At 46.8% G+C, this 18,861-nt stretch overlaps 2 protein-coding genes across 3 annotated transcripts in view; one reads left to right on the top strand and one right to left on the bottom strand.

Moving 5' to 3' along the window:
• Positions 1-239: 239 nt before the first annotated feature.
• Positions 240-18,021, bottom strand: PLOD1 (procollagen-lysine,2-oxoglutarate 5-dioxygenase 1). 2 transcript variants are annotated; one of them, XM_027703013.1, is made up of 19 exons: positions 17,692-18,021; positions 11,912-12,003; positions 11,256-11,392; positions 10,475-10,638; positions 10,141-10,253; positions 8,804-8,867; positions 8,048-8,145; positions 7,627-7,728; positions 7,392-7,523; positions 6,897-7,018; positions 6,112-6,216; positions 5,537-5,662; positions 4,630-4,768; positions 4,031-4,144; positions 3,692-3,757; positions 3,256-3,360; positions 2,758-2,904; positions 2,323-2,448; positions 240-2,054 (listed from the first exon to the last, which is right to left on the bottom strand). In XM_027703013.1, exons 1-19 carry the CDS (start codon positions 17,753-17,755, stop codon positions 1,899-1,901), a joined length of 2,172 nt encoding a protein of 723 aa, XP_027558814.1. In that variant the 5' UTR covers positions 17,756-18,021; the 3' UTR covers positions 240-1,898. The 2 variants fall into 2 exon arrangements, with proteins under 2 accessions (XP_027558814.1, XP_027558812.1); XM_027703011.1 differs by lacking the exon at positions 17,692-18,021 and adding an exon at positions 15,692-15,983.
• A 558-nt stretch (positions 18,022-18,579) lies between these two features.
• KIAA2013 (KIAA2013 ortholog) overlaps positions 18,580-18,861 on the top strand; it is a 9,924-nt gene continuing 9,642 nt past the window's right edge. Inside the window, exon 1 of the mRNA XM_027702931.1 lies at positions 18,580-18,859. Coding sequence (XP_027558732.1) covers positions 18,617-18,859 — 243 coding nt within the window. The 5' untranslated portion in view covers positions 18,580-18,616. The remainder of the gene's footprint in view (positions 18,860-18,861) is intronic.

Raw genomic sequence — 18,861 nt, forward strand, 5'->3', positions numbered from 1 at the left:
GCCGGGAGCTGTAGTTCGGGGCCATCATGGCGGAGGCGGCCCCGGTCACACCCCCCCCCTCCACCTCAGGAACAGAACCGAACCCGCTGACACGGGAAAGGGTTTTTAATGCGAGTTTCCCCCGTACAGCTCGTTAAAACTCCGATCACCGAACCGGCACGAGGAAAGACGCAACAAAATAAGTGGAAAAAAAACCCCAACAAAACAAACAACAAACAAAAACCCAACTGCTGAATAAATACATAATACACATTTTTGGACATCTCAACGATTGGCGTATCAATCCCTTCGTTTGGTAACAGACAGCTCTGGCTTTCACCTAACAGGTTTTGTTACAGTTTTATTTCTCAAACGATCGCCCCGGCTGCATTTTTCTCCCCCAGGCACCTCTGAGTGTGTGGCCTCAAAATAGACCTAAAAAGCTCATGGAAAGCGGTGGGAAAAGCTCTATGTCACCTTCCTCAGGCACATTCCAATCGCAGGCAGTTCCCTGCCCGAACTTACACGTGTAAGGCTGTTGTGCCCACATTAATGTGGCCCGTCCCAGAGGAAGGGGCTCTGCCCCTCACAATCAGGCAGCAGAGGCTGCAGACACAGACAAGGAAGAGGAAGGTGATTTTTTTTTTCCCCTAAAGACAATCATGATGTGAATTTACTGCTTGTGAAACGCACTAGTCTGGCAGAGCCAGAGCATAACAGTGTGGGATAAGCAGAGCAGGGATCTCACAGGCACAGGCAGGAAAGGTTTCTCCCCTTCCCTCTCTAACTCTTGATAGATTTTTACACTTACTAGTTCATCACAATCTCTCAGCACTTCCCAATCACTCATTTCTATCAGCCTTGACCCCACTGGAGAACTGGCTGCAGTGGAGTGTTTTGGTTTGCAATCTTAAATAATAGAAACACTGAATAATTATTTCCTCTAAGAACCAGAGAACAGCTCTTTACACCTTATGTGAATGGGCCATCAAAGAAAATGATCAAAACAATCTCTGACAATTGGAATGAGGCCACCAAACACCACCAGGACCTCTGGGATGTTATCCAGAGATTGATCAGAGGTTTTGACAATCTTAACATGGTAAAGAACAGAGACAATTCCACAGTGAAGCCCTTCTGACTGATGTAGTTGTTCCCAGACTTCCCTTTCTTAGATCTGATCTTCACAGACTGAGATGGTCTGAATTTGTGTGGGTATCCCTGCTGCTCTTAGCTGCAGAAACAAAAGGTAGGGAGGCTGTCTTATCTTTTCAGTCTAATCCCAGAGGTAAAGCATCTTTAGAGGACCTTCCTTTAGCTGACCAGAAGCACCTATATTGCCACTGCTGCTGCTTTGAACTTTGTGATAGGCTTGCAAGGACTGAAAAGAGGTAAGGAATCAGATGATCTTCAGGCTCTTACTGCTGAGTTTCATCTGGTGTGACATTTAACTCTTATGACTTCTGGAGTCAGCTCCCTGATTGCTTTGTATTTGGAATAGTGTCCAGGAATTATTGTCTTACATCCAGTCCTGTATACACTGTGGATGAAAACAGGCTTCCAGCTTGTGACTTGCCTCCAAAAAGCTGGATTTCCAGTCCAGGAAAGCATTTTTTAAAGCCAACCATTCCGTTATAGAAGGTTCAAGTAAATGGCACTTCCAAGAAACAGCGGATGAGGAGCAGAATCAAAAATGAAGGCACAAAATCTCCTTTGGAATTCTACAGCAATATTCCTAGATATTACCTGTAGTATCAGAGAGGGAGATCTCCCAGTAGTGGAGTCTTAAAATACCATTAAAAATCAATATCCAAATACCTTTGAACAATGCCTTAGAAACTCTCAGCAGCATTCCCTCTTTCCACTCAGAGTCAGCAGTGAGCAGGGCCAGGGAAAGGTCCTTGCTGGGAAGCAATGCTCTAGGGGTCAAGAAAGGACACTGCGATATAACGAGTCCCTTTGGTGGTTGGGAGCCCTTCGTGGTAGTGGGTCAGGCGTCCCGGGTGCATGAGGGTCCATCCTTTCCGTGGAGCTCGGATGGAGCAGTTGTAGCGCAGGAACCTGCAGCCTCCTCCCTGATGGGAACACAAGAGACAAGTCAGCTTGGAAGAAGCACCTCAGGGAAAGGGCCTCTGACTTCTCCTGGCAGCCCTTCTGAAAATGTGAGAAGGTGCTTGGGGAATCCCTTGTGTTCTGATGCATTCAGAATTCTCCTTCCTACCCTAGCCCAGTCAAAAATTCCAATCCTTAGTGTGAAGAAGCCAGATGTGGATAAGGAAAGGGTTTTCAGCTGCCTGGACTGCTCCAGAGGCTGTGCTGCATTTCTGCCCCACTGGCACTCACCTCATAGTCTATCCCAACTCGGTTCAGGGCAATGTTGATGGTGAAGGTGGAGGCATCATGGTGGGGCATCAGGGACGGCTGCTCGTCAGGTTTGTAGCGAACCACAAAGGCCAGTTCAAACTGAGTCTGAGGAGAGAAGAACAAAGGGCACTGTTACAGGGCTATAGTGCTCCTTGGCTACTGAGCTGCAGAGCAGGGTGTAACACTGAAACTGCATTCCACTGCTAAGGGAGAAAGGCAGCGACCAGGCAGGAGAATGCCACTGGGAAATTGTGTATTTCCTAATGCTCATACTTATGTCACACTCCAGGGTCAGTCCCTCCACACTAGGAAAAAGTATGTGTATTCCTAGAGGATTCTTGCAGTCTTTGCACAAAGCTGCAATTGGAAGAGGCGACCAGAAGCTGACCAGTTTTGATGCTCAGGTGCACATACCTTGGTGTAGTATCCTGGGTACAGTTTCTCTGTGATGGGTGCAATATAGTCCAGAAGAAACTTATACCATTCTCTTTCAAAGCCAATTTGGTTCATGTGTATGTCAATAGTTGGGACGTTCTCATATCCTCCTTGTATTCTGCTGTCCTGAAATAGAATCAGAGAAATACCCATAAGGATGGGAATCTTGTTTCTGGTAACTACAAATAAATAGGATGTTTATTTATCACAATTTGCAGGATGGAAAACTCATTTCAGACAATAATTAAAACCTAAGGGAAACAATATTGCCATCATGAAGGCTGAACGTTGTATCTTCAGAGGACACTAAAGAGGACTCAAAAATTAATTCACATTTAAGAACAAAATTAGGGTGTTGTCTCCAGTTTCCTGGCTTAACTGTGGGATCTAATGCCTTCCCATAGGAGGCACAGCTGCCACCAAATATGCACAGATAAAAGCGGGACCCAGAACTCAAAGAGCTCCTGCTTTACTTACCGTGTTGTCACCTGTGGACCACTGGCCATAATGTTCCATTTCTTCCACCAGCTCATCACAGGCAGTGTCAGTGAATATGGGGAACCAATAAACATCTGGGCAGGGCTGAAGAAAGCAAACAGGTGAGAACAGCAGAAACAAGGACAGGTGCTTGAGGCAAAAGCAGTAAGGCTAAACTGAGTGCAGACTGAGTCAGTTCAAGTGGAAAGAAACTAAAATATTGAGGATAGACATTTGTCTTCTGATTTATGTGCCCCATTTCCACTTAAGAGATCTGGAGATGTACTTCTAGGAGAAGGATTTGGCTCTAAAAATACTTTCAAGGTCATGCTCCCTCTGCTGAACTGCTTCTTCCCGAGAATGACAATAGTGATGATACAAGCATTGTCCTGATGCTGATCTCCCATTGTGATGGATAAGAGTGATGTTTTCTTACCGTTTCTACCAATTTCCCCTTCAGAGCTGCTGTGTAGTTTTCATGGATGTACTTTTCTCTCCAGTCCTGCAGACAGAAGATAAGCAAACCAGTCATTTCTGTGGGGCCTGCTTAAAGAGGCAATGAAAGGACAGGCACTCATGCAGTATTCACAGGTTTTGAAGATTGAGATGCTATGAATCTCATAAACACCCTCTCTTTAAATTCTGTGACTGCCCTCCTCATCCCACCTGAGAGACATCATTATTACAAAGCCTGGACCTCCCGTACTGGTGAAGCAAATCATCAGATATTCCCATTCCACAGTGCTGTGCCTGCTGAGCATGCAGGTTGTCTCACCTCAGGATTGCTGAATATTTGCCAGAGGTCGTTGTGGAGGTGAGTTGTCTGGTAATTCTCCAGGGACAGGATGTGTCCGAACTGGTGCCGGTTTGTCAGGTACATAAAGACTCCCTGTAGGACAGAGGAAGACTGTCAAGACCTTGCATTTCTGTGAGCCACCATGAAATATAAGCACTGACAGTTCTCCAAGCTGTTAATTTACTCATTCTTCCTGCTGTGGCCCTTCAGTTAAATTTCCACCCTGGATATGAGGAGCTCTGAAAGGCTATAGCCAGAGACAGTAATTCTGTCTCTTGTCAGCCAGGGCTGGAGGCAGAGCAGAATAGCTGCTGTGAGATTAGGTTCTTCCTTCTTACCCTGTCATTTCCATTTAGAACAGGCCTGAATAGGCCCAAGAACAAAAATGTTATCCACATTTAGTGGTCCCTGGCTTCGTGTGGTTTCACAGCAGGACAGAAATCCCACACTGTTCCAAAGTCTGCCCAGTACTGACTAGTGCCAGTTCACCCTGTCCCCTGAATGCCTTGGAACTCCTTAATCTTGCACCCTCCACCTTGGCATGCAGCTCTCCCTGCCAGCCTCTCTCCTGGACTGACCCGATTCCTAACGTTGTGGCAGAAAGCCATGTCAGCATCCAGTTTGCTACTGTGGAAAAGATCTTCTTCAAGCTCTGAGCGCAGCACCTTGGCTTTAACCATGTAAACACTGCTGATGTAGGGAACGTTCCAAAGCCCCCTGAAACACAGGGAAAGCACAGTGAGACCTGAAATACCACTAAGACAAAAATTGCTGGACTTGACAGGATGGCAGCCAGACTTGGCCAAAAGAGCCAACTCAGAACTGTAGGGAGAAACCATACCAACAGGGATTGTCATTCCAGAAAAAAATTGCTTATATTGCTCAGAGCTTTTAAGCTGCACAAATGCTAGTCCACTGTGAAAGCAATTAATTGCTACTGTGTGCTTTTGCTGGGGACATAATTAATGGCTTGAATCTCTTCCCAGAGAGATCAACATATTTTTTCCAGTGATTTAAAGAAACTGAACTGGCCAAAAGTGCATAAGCTGATTTCCAGCATGTATTGCACATATAACGGCCTATAAAAAAAGGGTCCCCTCAAGAATATGAATGAATCAACAATTCTATTTTGTGAATATTCCATTCAAGGATCACATGGTATTTTATGAAGATTTATCTGAAAGAGATTAAACAGCACTGTACAGGATTGCAGGGGTCACACTAACATAATCCATAGGTGGGAAAACATGACATGAGTGAAATGAAGTGATTTCAGCAGAGTCAGGACTCTCAAATCCTTACTCTGATCATAAGAAATCTCATTGTCTCTGCTCAGGGGAGAACACAGAGCAGACACTTCCTTTCCTACACAAACAGACAGTTGTGTTCTCTGGTTCTTTGACAGCAGCCAGTTTGATGATCATGTGCTGCAGCAAGCTTTACATCTGAGGGATTATATCAGGGAAAAGCTCTTTGCATACTCACACCCTCCGCCTTTGAACAATATCCACATAATCTTCCGAGCGGGCATAGTATCCATCAGGGCTCAGAGCTCCCCAGAAGTTGGACCACAGCTTCTCATGCCGGCTCACCAGAGGGGCAATCACCAGCCTGGCAGCAGGAAAGGAAAAGGAATTGCAGGACGGGATGTTACCACAAGAAGAAAAGGAAAATATTTACAAACCACAGGACTGTAACAGCTATATCCTTCCTCACTTACAGAGTTGGTGTTTCATTAACTCTGTTGGAATAAAATCCCACATAAGAAAGGGCAAATATGGTCCCAATCTCCTCTCTAACTGCACCCTGCACCAGGTCTGTTAGACTCTGATTTGTTCTACTGACTATATAAAGACAAAAATGAGGATGATTTACATCCCCTGCTTAAAATCCAGGGACTATAACTACAATGTAAAAAAACCTCAACACCTAAGAGGTGTTTGTCTAACATTCCATCTCTGACACAGTTCTCCTGGTGCCTTACACATCTCAGTGATAAGAGTTCACAGCATTCCTTATGTGAGATGACCAGTAAGGATTGCTCAGACCAAAGAACTCACTTGTTCTGTTCGATCAGGATCCTCAGAGTCTCTGTGTTCTTCAGAACTACCTCAGCATCCAGACTGAAGTAATAGTCACAGTCAGGATCATTCCTGCACAAATCCCTACAGCCAGAGAAGAGAAAAGTCACACTAAAATCCTCTTAAAACAGAGCAAGACAAGGGACAGAACACAGGAATTCCTTCACCTTGTAGTCTAAAGGTGTTCTGGGTGTTCAGAAAAGTTCAATTTAATGTAACAACCCAGGGGACCAGCATAGCACAAGCACATCAGATTCAGTATCCAGCAGCAGACAGACACACAGCCAAAATCACATTTACCAAACTGTTTCCTCAGCACAAACTGGAGAGGTTCCCATTTACAGTTGGCCCAAATCCACACCAGAGCTCAAACAGCTCCTGGTCACAGACAGGAAAATACTTTTCCACTAGCTCTTAGTTTTACTACTACACTCCTCCTCTCCAGATATATAGGTGCATATTGTTTGTGATCTATGGCTGGGCATGTAGATGACAGTGGGAGGTTCAAGATTATCCTTCTGCCAGAGCAAAGGACCAGTGAGAACTTAGTTTCTGAAAGTGGAGAAATAAAGCTGGTATCAAAGTTGATTTTTTTTCCCAATATGTAAGGGCATGGGAGTTAATGCTAGAAAAACTGAAAGAAAAGGGGGACTGAAAAAAGGAAAGCAATCACTTGACAGGGATGATCCTCAGAAAAAAACCAAATGTCTTAGTTTGGACAGGGGCTGACTCTGCCAGCCATCACATGTGGCCTCTTCACTTACATGCCCAAGTTACGTGCCTCAGCGTTCTCCACCTCATCCTCTGGCCCCATCACCTTGACAGAGAGATATTCTTTGCCATGCTCTTCTACAAAAGAGTCCACCTCCATCAAGTGATGTTCCTCCTATGCCAAAAATAAGGAAAAACGGGTAAGATAGGTTCATCCCAGGCCACTCAGCCTCCTGTTCTTGAAAATGCCAAACCAGATGGGCAACAGCTCTTCTCACTTCCATATCTTTACAGCTGGATGGAGCTATCTTATAGGTGCCATTGCAGATAACTACTGGGTTTACAGAGGCTGGAATTATAGAATCATAGAATCAGCCAAGTTGGAAGGGACCTCTGAGCTCATCAAGTCCAACCCTTGATCCACTACCACCGTGGTTACTAGACCATGGCACTAAGTCTAGCCCAAGGCTGCAAAGGTGCCCAGAGTACAGGGAAGGTGTACATTTTCCCTACATTTGCTAAGACCATCACAGGCCATCTTCACTTACATTGTTGTGAATGAAGAGCTGGATTCGTTGCTTCGGGTAATGGAGGTTACGAAGACGCAAGAAAAACTGGGAGAGGAATGGGGTGGGCTGCTCGATGAAAATGCCAATCAGGATCATTGGCAATGCCTCATCCTGCATTCAGAGAGGAGAGGAGAGAAGCGGTGACTGGAGCTCCACATCAGATCCCATTTTAAGACTTGTCTTTAAAGCTTTGAGCAGACATATCAAGCCTTACCTTAAACCCTGTGAGGCTTCGCAGACCTTCATCACACACAGTGCAGCCAGTCTCAAATGTCCATACTTGAGGAATGTAGTTTCCCAGGTAGTTCAGCTGCAGCTGCAAAAGGCAATTTGCAATATTTTGCATTACAGGGCAGGGGAGTTTCTTTGTGTGCAACCCCACTGCAAGATCACATTTCAACTCCATTTACCTTCTCCGGGAACTAAAGAATCTGAAGCACCACAGCCTGAGGGTCCATTCACATGTGGGTCTTTGAACCAGACCTGCCATGGACCTGGACCACTTATTATTTCTCAAATACAAATGGACACAGGGAAAGTCAATAAATGTGAAGACAGTAACCAGATCCATCAAGCCTAAAGGGTCACTTTGCAACAAACACAAACCAAATCTTTCTCTCAAGAGGTCCACTTACCTTGGTGGGTCCATTTCCATGAATCACCACAGGCAGAGTGTCATATAACAAGTTTCTTGCTCTCACTCGTGAGTTTTCAAACTTCATAACTATCTCATCTGGAAATGACATTGCCAACATGTTAATGCTTTTATTGATAATTAGCAGCACAATCCCTCATTTCTACTGAGAAACTGCTGAAAGATGTAAGCATGGATATGGATAACTGTGCACAGGCAGTTTAAGGGCTACAGACCATAACTAGAAAGAAGAAAAAAGTGTTCAGAGTGATCCTGTGAGGTAACAGGATGGCTGGGAAACTGGACAATGATGCATCTTTGCATTACAATCAGTGAGTGCTCCCAGGCCCCCCGTGGCTGCTTCTCACCTCCCCTGGCATTCCAGCAGGGTTCTGAAGTGGAAAGACAGGCAAGCCCTGGGCAGGGCTGTGTGTTATTACTTGCACTGGAAGTCCCTCCCAGTTTCAATCCCCAAGGCTAATGCAATTCGACATGCCTGGAGATCAAAGTGGCAAGGAGGTGTTAGATGAAAAACCTGACCTGCATTCCCTCAAGTGGAGAAGGAATTGCAGTGAGAACCTAGTTGGTCGCAGTGGAATTCCAAACAAATCCCAGAACTCTGGCAGAGGCTTTTACTGAAGCTTATTCTGCAGGGACAGGCATTTCTGAAATACAATCCCTTCAGCCACAACTTTATTTCTGGTGTCAATTTGCAGTTTCATTCCAAGGAGAAATGACCTTCCCTCTCCCATCTCACCTAATGCTCCGTCGAGGTTTTGGAAGATCCGGCTTCTTTGGTCTAGACTGATGTTGATACTTTCCTTTTAAAAGAATGAGATAAATAACCTTAATTAGAACACAGGGGGGCATCCATTCTTTCCTTGCTGAGTGAAGATATATCCCATTCCTATAATCATTTGCAAACTCTCCAAGCCCTGAAATCTAAAACGCTCCCAGATAATCATCATTTTCACTAGAATCTGGGACAATTCACCATTTTCTAAAACAATTTGAATATATTCTATTAGGCAAAAACTATGCAAAAAAAAAAGAAGACACTTTAAAGCTGCTGTGGGTATATCAATAAATCTCCAGCATATGAATGAAGTGCACCTGCACACAGCTATATAAACCCCACAGATAACACAGGGGAATGCCAAGATAGCAAAACCATCTGCTGTGGAGAGTTTCTTGCCATCTATCCATAAGGCAAGTGTTACCCAAGCATTGCCTCAGGTACCAGAGCACAGTAGGGTGCAAGGCCAGCTTGTGCAATCTTTGTTTTTATCTCCTGCTGCAAGTCACACTCTGACTGGGTCAGACTAAAATGCAGCTGTGATTTAACAGAGTTCCATGTCCCTGCTGGCATCCATTAAGAGCCATTACTGGGAAGGACAGCAGGGTGCTAACATCCACTGTCTGAGTGCCAAGGCAGGGGAATTACTCAGCCCTTGCAGGGCATAGGGCCAGAACTGCAGATGAGAACATTAAAGGAACTGTTCCTGTTAAATTATCACAGGCCATACTTGGATTTAGGGAACTAAAAAAGTCCAGCTGCTCTGAATTTTCTACCAGCCCTGCTGGTAAAAAACTGCAACTCTTTCTCTAGTCAGTGTGAAAGCAGTTCCCCAATACAAATGTTTCCTCCTGTTTGTAAATTGCTGATACAGTTTGGGTTCTTAGTTCCTGTGCATTTGTGGTGTCTCAGGGACACACTGGCCTGTGTAATGCACAACTGGGCAGGGACAGCAGACCCAGAATGACCCATGGGCTGGATGCTTCAGCCACTGCATCACTCGGTGCTGGAACAGCAGTGCTGCTTCTAGGGTCCATTCCAGGCTTCTGCAGGATGTCACATGGCATTTACCTATAATGTACTTCAGTGCTAGGTTGGACATCTCTAAGTCAGCACTGCACTCAGGAATTTCACATCCCCTGGGAGGAGGCTGGTATGAGCTTCCAGTCATGGAAATTTCAAGTAATCTCTTTTCCCATTCATATTTTAAGCTTAAAGATAAAAACTGCTAATAACAGAACATGGGGATACTGGCTAGAATGCAAATTTTCAGGCTCTCAAAATCTATATACACCTACTCTTTTTTCTGGATCCAAGAAGATTTTTGTATAGAAGAGCTGGTCACTGTCATCATCCTCTCCCTTCCACTCCTCCACAAGCTTCTTCAGGTTTGGAGCATAACCTATGAAGCCTGTGGGAATAAGTATGAAGAGGCCTTTCATCCCAGATGACCAAAAAGTGGAGTAACTCCTGCATACCTGTACTCTCACTTCTCTCACATGAATTCTCACTACACCCTGTGTTGCAGCAGAGATACACCAGCTTTTAGTTTGTTCACCACTTCTCCCAAGGGCCAAATAGGAGAAGAAAGCTGAAAGAGGTTCTCAGCTGAAAGCAAGCTCTGTGTCTCACCTCCAGAACCCAGGAAGCGCTTTCCATCTCGCACCTGAGGATACTTGGCTTCCAACTTTCTGTCAGGGTAGATGTAGTTCTCTGCTGAGAAAACCACCTTGCTCTTGGCTTGTTTGAACTTCTTCAGCAGTTCCGTGGGGCCCGAAGCAAAGAGCACATCATAGCTAGAGAAAGAGATAGACAAAAAGGGACAAAAAGGAATGGAGACAGAAAAACATGTCAGTGAGAAATGTTTCTAGAAACAGCTAATTCTTTGGGAATCCCTTTCTTTTAGTTCTGCTTCACAGTATTACATTTTTTTGTGAAGTAACTATAGCTAATTAAAGTGGAGTCTTATTCATATGCTGGGCATATGAAAAGACACTGAGAGTCCAAACTGTCCTTTTTCCTCTTCACTTTTCTCTGGGAGACCAGTTTTTGGCTCTCAGGATTGTGCTGCAGCCTACCTCACCTTATAAAACAAATAATTCTGGTAAGAAAGGCCTGCCTAGTTCCAGAGGAATTGTCTGCTCATTCTCTGCAGATACAGGCAGCCAAATTCCACCATGGCAGAATCAGGTACAACACTATCAGGCAAGAGTTGGAACCAGCCTATCCTGATGAGACCTTCCCAAGTGCCACAGATGCAGCTCTAAGTGATTCTCAGGCAACTACAGAGAAATCAGGGGGAAAAAAACCCAGAGGTCTAGACACACTTTTCAAAAGCAATCTACTTCACAGTTCACTTCCCGTCCAAACAGCCTCATGATTCAGACCATGGCAAGTTCTTTCCAACCATTACCTGTCTACAAAAAGGATGATCAGGTCCTCCTTATCCCCAAACTGCTTCAGAGCTGCTTTCAGGAGACGGACCTTCTGCCCACCTCCAGCTGGATTCTGGTCATCTCCACCCTGCCACTCCTCATCCAGCCCCAGCACCTGCACAACAACAGGCACAGGGTCACCTCAACAGGGCAATGCTCACAGGAAAGGACCAGGACCCACAACCTGACCAGTCCTGATAATTGTGCAAATCACAGCAAAAATAACAGCCCCAGGACAAACGGACTATTTACATATATATATATATATATATAAAAACACACATAGATATATATCAGCCTTTGATCCACTCTCTGGGCTGGCCAGGCAGAGTAACACGTAGCACAGTAACAAAGCACTCTGAGCCACAGGGACAGGAGCACATTCTGTACCGTGTGTTTTGGCAGAATAATGGAAAAGTGCCATGAGGCTCCCTTGAGCAGGAGTTATGGATCTCATCCCAAGCCAGCACTCAGGATGGAATAACAGACTGCTGCAGAATGTGCCCCAGTCACAGTGTTTTTCAGCCAGTTCAGTAGGTGTGTCCTCTCTTGAGCTTTTATTTAATCACTTTATGGCCAGGCCTGATCCATTCCACAGTTCAAAATTCCCTTTGACCAACCACCTCGACATCACCTGGACTTTGTAGTTGAAGAACTGGGCTGATCTTCTGAAGCGTTGGAACCCCTCAGTCTGCTTGGTGGCAACAGTCAGAACCAGCAGGTTTTCTGCACAAGGGGGAAAGCACATGAGACACATTCAGCTTGTGTTGTTTCCACAACCAGCTGTTTCACACCTAACTTGATCCTGGGTATAAAACAAGAGATTATGGAAAGATACAATTTCACTGCCTGAGTCAAGAGCTAGAAAAAGAAAATAAAAAGTAGTAGTAAGTGGTTTTTTGCCCTGCTAGTGAAAGCTACAATTCTCTTCTCTCACACAGAGTTTGAAGGAAATTAAAGATGAAGGTAAAAAATAGAACTACTACAAAATGTCCATTTGGAAGTCATCCATTTAGTGCAGTATTGGTTTCCTGTTCCCCACAGAGCTGCTTTTTTGTCACTCAGCATTGACTGGGTGTAGGGAAAACCAAAATTAGTCCTGAATGTTATTATTCCCTCTATATGGCTGCTCCTATTTTCTACTGCATTCCTGAGGTGTTTTCCAGAGTTTTTCATACATATTCAATGTGAATTTAATTGTGCTGTAACTTTCATTTGCGTTCTCCTCCCAAACTTGCTTTTCATTTCCAGTTCCTTAAAAATGACAAAGTGAAATCCCAAAGTTCTCTTTCAGAAGTTTCTCTGTGGTACCACTGGAATATGATTTTTATGGGGAAGTTCTGGTTTCCTCATTGCAATGATAAAAATGCTATGCTTCACCCTAACAGTTTTGCTGAAGTAGGAATTTGTATAGGCTCTGGCAACAGTGCTTCAATGCAAATCCTGGCCATCCGATTTAAACATCAAAAAATACCAGGAAAAACTAAAAGCACATTTTCTTGGCCTCAGCAGGCTCTTTTTGGAACAATGATTTTTTTTCAATGGATGTACCAGATGTATCTTCCTAATGTACCCAATCTGATATTCTGTCTGGCCTTAGAGAGGAAGGATCTAGGAGCTGGAGTTATAGATGGACCTGGGAAAGGCAGCAAAAGTGAAAAATAAGTGTTAAGACTCCACGTTAAGAAGAAAGAGGATATTCCCCAAATCCTTTACCTGCATCAGAATAAAAAGAGAGGAGGTTGAGAACAGTCAATAGGTCAGCTCTAATTCTATTTTGTTAGGCATGCTCATAAAGGAAGTGATAAATAAAAGAACAGGAATCCTGCATTGGTGCAGATTTAAAGGCACATTTTCAGACACATGAAGTGCATTCCTAATTCAGCTCCTCCAGCACGCTCCAGTCCCTGTCAGAGGGTGCAAACAAATGAGTAAAATATGTATGTCCCCAGGGAATATGTTAAAGCCATTACAGTTTCTAGCCATGCAGAAAGCCATGGCAGCTTTATGAGAGCTCTGAGCTCATGGTTTCTGGGAAGGTGAGGATCATACTGCCAAGGAAAAGGGGGGAAAACATGGGCTTGCCAGGCAGGAATGTCAAGGCAAACCTTAAATTCTAGTACCTGAGGGGAGAAAGCATATGATAATGATAAAAGAAGGAAAGACAGGACTCTGACTGCTATGCAATTATTTCAGCCCCAAATCTCAGGCATCTCACATTAAATAAATCACTAATTCATTTTCAGGCCGCCACCCCAAGAAAGCCACACACTGTTTATGATCTGACTGCCAGAAGTTTGCTGGACATGACTAAAGGCTGCACAGATGCACAGGAAGTGGTGTCCTATTTCCAAGGCAGAAAAGGTCCCTCCGCGCAGTTTGTGAACTCAGAGGAGCACTAAAAGCCAGCACAGACAATTATCATCCCCAGCAGAATTCCAGGTTACAGATTCCCTTCTCATTCCTGGTCCGTGGGGTAGGACTCCGAGAGACACTAAGCTCAGTCTCTGTTCTGAGAACTCTGTAGTAGCGAGAGCTTTCCATCCCCAGAGACATTCCTTCAGCCCAGCACTGGAAGCTTGTGCTGAGCTGTGCTGCCTCCACTCCTTCTCCTTTAACCCTTTTTTATCTTTCCCAAAGATTTTGCTGAACACTGGTGCAGCTGATGGGTACTTCCAGGGACAGAACAGTAAAGCCTTTTACTTTCAGTATCACATGCAGGCTTTTTAAAACATCCTGAACCAGAGTGATACTTCCCAATTTCCCATGTCACAGTCACTTTCCATATGTAGAAATGGCAGCCTGTTGAGCTAAGCTGGGCCTCCTGGGCCCAAAGGCTCCCTGGGCCATGCTGACAACTAAAAATCATGTAAATACATTTAATAATGGGATGGATGCAACATATAAACACAGGGTGGTTAAAGAAGCAAGCACTGGATTAGGAACCAGGGGAGTTGCACTCTACTGCCAGCTCTGCTATGCAACAAGGAGCCAATCCAGCTCTCCCTCTGTTTTTCCATATGTGGAAAAATAATAGAAGATATTTACCACTTTTGTGAGGGTTTTAGAGCTCTGTAGATGAAAAGTATCCCGTAGGGACAAAGCATTAGAATAGGAACTCTGATGTCAAGATCACAGTGAAAAGGTTGTGTAAAGTTCTCAGCTTTTATAAAGATTAAAAATCAGTCATGAGTTCAGTAACAAAACAATAAATTTAAAGTTATTTACTTCAGCCCTGAGTTGACAGGGAAAGCACAGCTGCAGCTGCATTTTAGGACAAGGAATGAATTTATCCCTAGGCTGTGCTTTGGGAAATCCTACTGTGCCACTTCCTGTTAAGATGGTGTCCAAGAAAACACCATTAATATGGAGATCAAATAGAAAAAAATCAGTGCACAATTTAATAGTGGATAATATAATCTCTGTATTAAATTTACTTTACAGAAGTATTTTTTAAAGATTCAATTAACTATTAATAACTATGCTTAGAGCTCTTGCAGAGATCTAAAAGAACATCCAAGAGAGCAGGCAGATATCATCACTCTCACGTTACTCTGGGGAAGCTGAGGCACAACAAAGGTGAGGCATTTTTTTTTTTGAGCCACACCAGAAGTGATGAGTTCAGAAAGCAGTTAATTCTAAATCCCTCTTCCTAACCAACATGCCTCATTCTCTTTCCCAGTTTTATCTCTAGTGCACTCTAAAACCTTACCAAAACCATGGAAGATTTGGGATGTGTAAGGAAGGCAGGATAGCACAGAGAGATTCTTTGTTTCAGTGATGCCACTATAGCTAAAGAACTCCCAACACTCCCATGGATACATGCTAACTGTATTAAGTAATAGATATATAGTAAAGGTAATTATACCAGAATCACACTGTGAAGGGAAATATTCTAGGTAACAAGATTAAATCTCCTCCTAATTGTCACTTCTCTAATGAAGACAGAGATAATTATCCCAACTTCTTGGCAGAGTGACAGTGCGTGAAGCCCTTTGTCAGTGCTGCTGACACTCTGTAGCTGCCCTAATCCTCTGCCCTTCTACCAACTACTCCAGAGTTTCTACCAACTGATGTTATTTTAGGAGCATCCCGGATCTTGAGTCACAGCGTGGACAGTCAGGGGTCAAAAGCTCTCCCGTTACCTTGTTCTTGAACCGTCTAAGTTCACAAGCAGGGAGAGCTGACCCAGGCGGGATGCAACCCACGGGACTGAGAGACCTTTGCCGGGATGAACTGGTGTGCAAGGCTGTCTCCCATGGCCACGAGCTGCCTCGGGACCCGGCGGGAGGCTCGAGGTGCCGCTCAGGGGCTCAGCCTGGGCTGCGACAGCGGGACAGCGGCAGCACTGCGGGGCTGTGCCCGTCCCTCAGCCCTGCCGCCGGTCCCCCCCCGCCCCCGGAGCCCCCCTTACCTTCCTGCGGCGAGGCACGGCCGCCCCCCGCCCCGAGCAGCGCCAGCACCGCCCAGGGCAGCAGCACCGCCGGGAGAACCATGGAAGCGACTTTCCCGCCCGGACCCCGCGCCGGGAGCCCCCACGGAGCGCGGGCGATGCCTGCGGGACGGAGCGGGCGGCTCTGGGAGGCTCCGGGGCTGCCGGAGCTGTGCCACGCACCAGACCCGCCCGGCGGGGACGGGCGGAGGAAGCGGGAGGAGGCGGCTCCTCCTCCCGGGCCGCCCCGGCCCCCGCAAGAGGCGGGCGGGCGGCTGGGGCCGGGCTGGGAGCGGGGGAGGGAGCGCTGGGGCCGGGTGGGAAGAGAGGGAGCACCGGGATGCGGAGCTCGGGGGCTTGATCCCGCAGCTCCGGGGCTTTACCCGGGCAGCGTGCGGGGTACCCCGGCCGTGGGACGCCGGGGAAGAAACAGGCACCGAGCAAACGCGTAGGAGGAGAGGGGGTCACTCTGTGAGCAGCTTCAGTTGGTGCTGGGCTGCAGCTGGGCTGACATGGGCATTTATGTAGCAAAAGCAAACCAGGGGTGGATTGTAACGTTATGCACAGCTCTGGAAACTGGAAGCCTTATTAAATATCATCTTCCCACCTTCTTCCCACCTGTTGCCTCCCATATTTCCTTGGTGAACACAGGACCTGCAGTGGTTTTGTTCCCTACACTGACTGGTTTTCTCTGGCCGTGTACAGGTCTTTAAGTCTTACATTTATCTTTGTGGCCTTGTGCTGGGTTTTCGTGCTCTATGACTTATCTAGGCATCTTTTTCTAGTTCATTCTGCCAATATTTGATAACAGGGAAATAATCCCATCTTATAAAATTACACTTTTTTTTAAAAAAAAATTTGCTTTAGGGTCACTTTTACACTGCAGTGAGTGTAAGGTTTTGATGTAGGGAAACTCTTTAGAACCTGAGGATCTACCACTGACACAGACCTTACATGAGGCTGTCAGCAAACCAGCTCTTTAAATCAACAGAAATCACAGATTATCACAGGATTTGGATTTTCAAAACAAAACCAAGAAGGTATGTTTTTAGAGGAGAAAAAATAAAGCACACTAGAAAGGCCAGACTGTAGCTAATGAATATTCTCTGTGCTTCATAACAGCATCATCCCAAAGAACTCCCATTACAATTTGTTCACTGGGAATATTCTTGGGTATGTTCAAAGCACTTTTCCTTCCATTCCCTTTCCCTGAAGTAGTAATTCCCTCATAATTACCAGGAAAAGAGAACAGGCCTCATGCTCAAGTGATGTACTACAGGCAACAACCCAAGGAAATATTAGTTCTCTCTAAAACAGTGATTTCAGGAAACTTCCTTTTGCAAAGCTGCCAGTTTCCCTAAATAAATTTTTTTTAAAAAATAATTAAAAAAAAAAGAAAAGAAAAAAACCCCAGACTCTCACTTCAGATTTCTTCAGTATTTTGCAGGCCCTGATAAATCTGTAGCAGCTTCAACACTTTAAGCCAGGAGCCACAGCAAAGATGCTCAGCACTTTCCCTTCAGACCTCAGACTGAGAGCTGGGACTCAACACGGGTTTTTAAAATTGCAAGTTTCTCATATTGAAGAAGTTAAATCTCTCCAGTCTGAAACGAAAGCGGTTTTGCACACTGAAAATCATGAATGCCTCATTGTTTGTGCTGCTGTACCCAGCCTGTCGCTGTGTGACAGCTCTGTTTGCATTCTGCAACTCTGCCAGCCCAGCGAGCACGTTTCATTTCCCCCCTCTGTGTTTGCACTGCTCTGTGCTCTCTGGCTGCAGTCGGTGCCTGTCTTTTTAAACAGAGCCAGCTGCCAGTGCAGATGTTCCATGAGTACGTGCAACACGTGCTCCAGGCGGAGCAGCAACTTCCTAAAAACTGGAAGGCTCGGAGCTCTGTTTTTTGTGCAGCCTCAAAACACTCCGGGGCTTCTGAGGCAGCACCAGCCCCACCGAAACCTGCAGGGGATGGGGTCTCACCCACCCTTTTGGGATTCCAGTGCCCCTTCCAAAATCAAACAGGATTTTGCAGGAATATTCATTTGCATTCATTCAAATATTCATTTGCAGGAATAAATGAAGAAAGTGTCTCCTCCTTTTCCTTCACTGAGCTGGATCACTGGCTCAACCTGGTCGAGAATTTTAAGTCTGTGTTTGCCTGACTTGCTCGAAACTGTGTGTCTTCTTCTGTCTCCGGAGCGCTGCGCGGGATACAAAGCTTTCCTGTGCACATCTCAGTCACATCACAAAGTTTGTTCCTCTATTTACTACAGGGTGTGATAGAACATGACTCGCTTTCCCGCACAGTCTCTGCCGTGGTAACGGCAGTGAATGACACTGGAATTACGGAAATCCCCCCCAGGCCTTTTCCATCGGTGCAGTGACCCGGGCGGAGACACAGAACACAGAACATCAGCCCTGGGCTGGAGCTGCCCGAGGACACCCGCGGATATCGCACCGGGAGCGGGGCAGGGGGGGAAACCCGGGACTGGGGGATACCCGGAGCCGGGAAGGGTTCCCGGTGCCGGGGCTCCAGGAGCCGGCGGGGCTGAAAGACAGGGTGCTGGGGGGGGGCTGGAGACAGGGCGGTCAGAGCCAAATAGTCCCAGTCCCGGGGGACTCCCGGAGCCAGGTGGGTCGGAACCCGGGGGGGGGTCCCGGAACTGAGTTAGTCGGAGCCGGGCGGGTCGGCAGCCGGCGGGGTCGGGAGCTGAGAGAGGTCCCGGAGCCGGGAGGGCTCAGGCCGGGGGGGTCCCGGGGCCGGGCCGAGTCTCTCTCCCCTCCCCGCCCGCCCCGAGGGGGCGGCGCGCGCGGCCGTCGCAAAGCGCCGCAAAAGCGCCGCCGAGCGCGGCGGCGATGGCGGCCTAGGGCCGGAGCGGCGGGGCCGGCGCTCCCCGCCGGGGCTCCCCATGTGGCTGCAGCAGCGCCTCAAGGGGCTGCCGGGGCTGCTGTCCAGCAGCTGGGCGCGGCGCCTGCTGCTGCTGGTGGTGGTGCTGCTGGTCGCCTACTGGTACCTGCTGGCGGGGCGGGCGCGGGGCTCGGGGCGCGGGGCCGAGCCGAGCGGGGCGGCCGCGCTGTGCCTGCAGGCGGCCGCGGGCGCCTGGCGGGCGCAGACCCAGCGCGGGGATGCGCTGCCGCTGCCCGAGGACGCGGC

Source organism: Neopelma chrysocephalum, unplaced genomic scaffold, assembly GCF_003984885.1.
Source record: "Neopelma chrysocephalum unplaced genomic scaffold, ASM398488v2 Primary Assembly neopelma1_200, whole genome shotgun sequence".
NCBI classification, from domain to species: Eukaryota; Metazoa; Chordata; class Aves; order Passeriformes; family Pipridae; genus Neopelma; species Neopelma chrysocephalum.

Bases quoted from the DNA above. Each gene is read 5' to 3' on its own strand.
- PLOD1 (XM_027703011.1), bottom strand. From the start codon at position 15,773: ATGGTTCTCCCGGCGGTGCTGCTGCCCTGGGCGGTGCTGGCGCTGCTC. The intron at 7,019-7,391 runs GTAAGTGAAGAT...TTTTTGGCATAG, and splicing joins AGCTCTTCATTCACAACAAT to GAGGAACATCACTTGATGGA. The intron at 3,758-4,030 runs GTGAGACAACCT...TTCTGTCTGCAG, and splicing joins AAATATTCAGCAATCCTGAG to GACTGGAGAGAAAAGTACAT.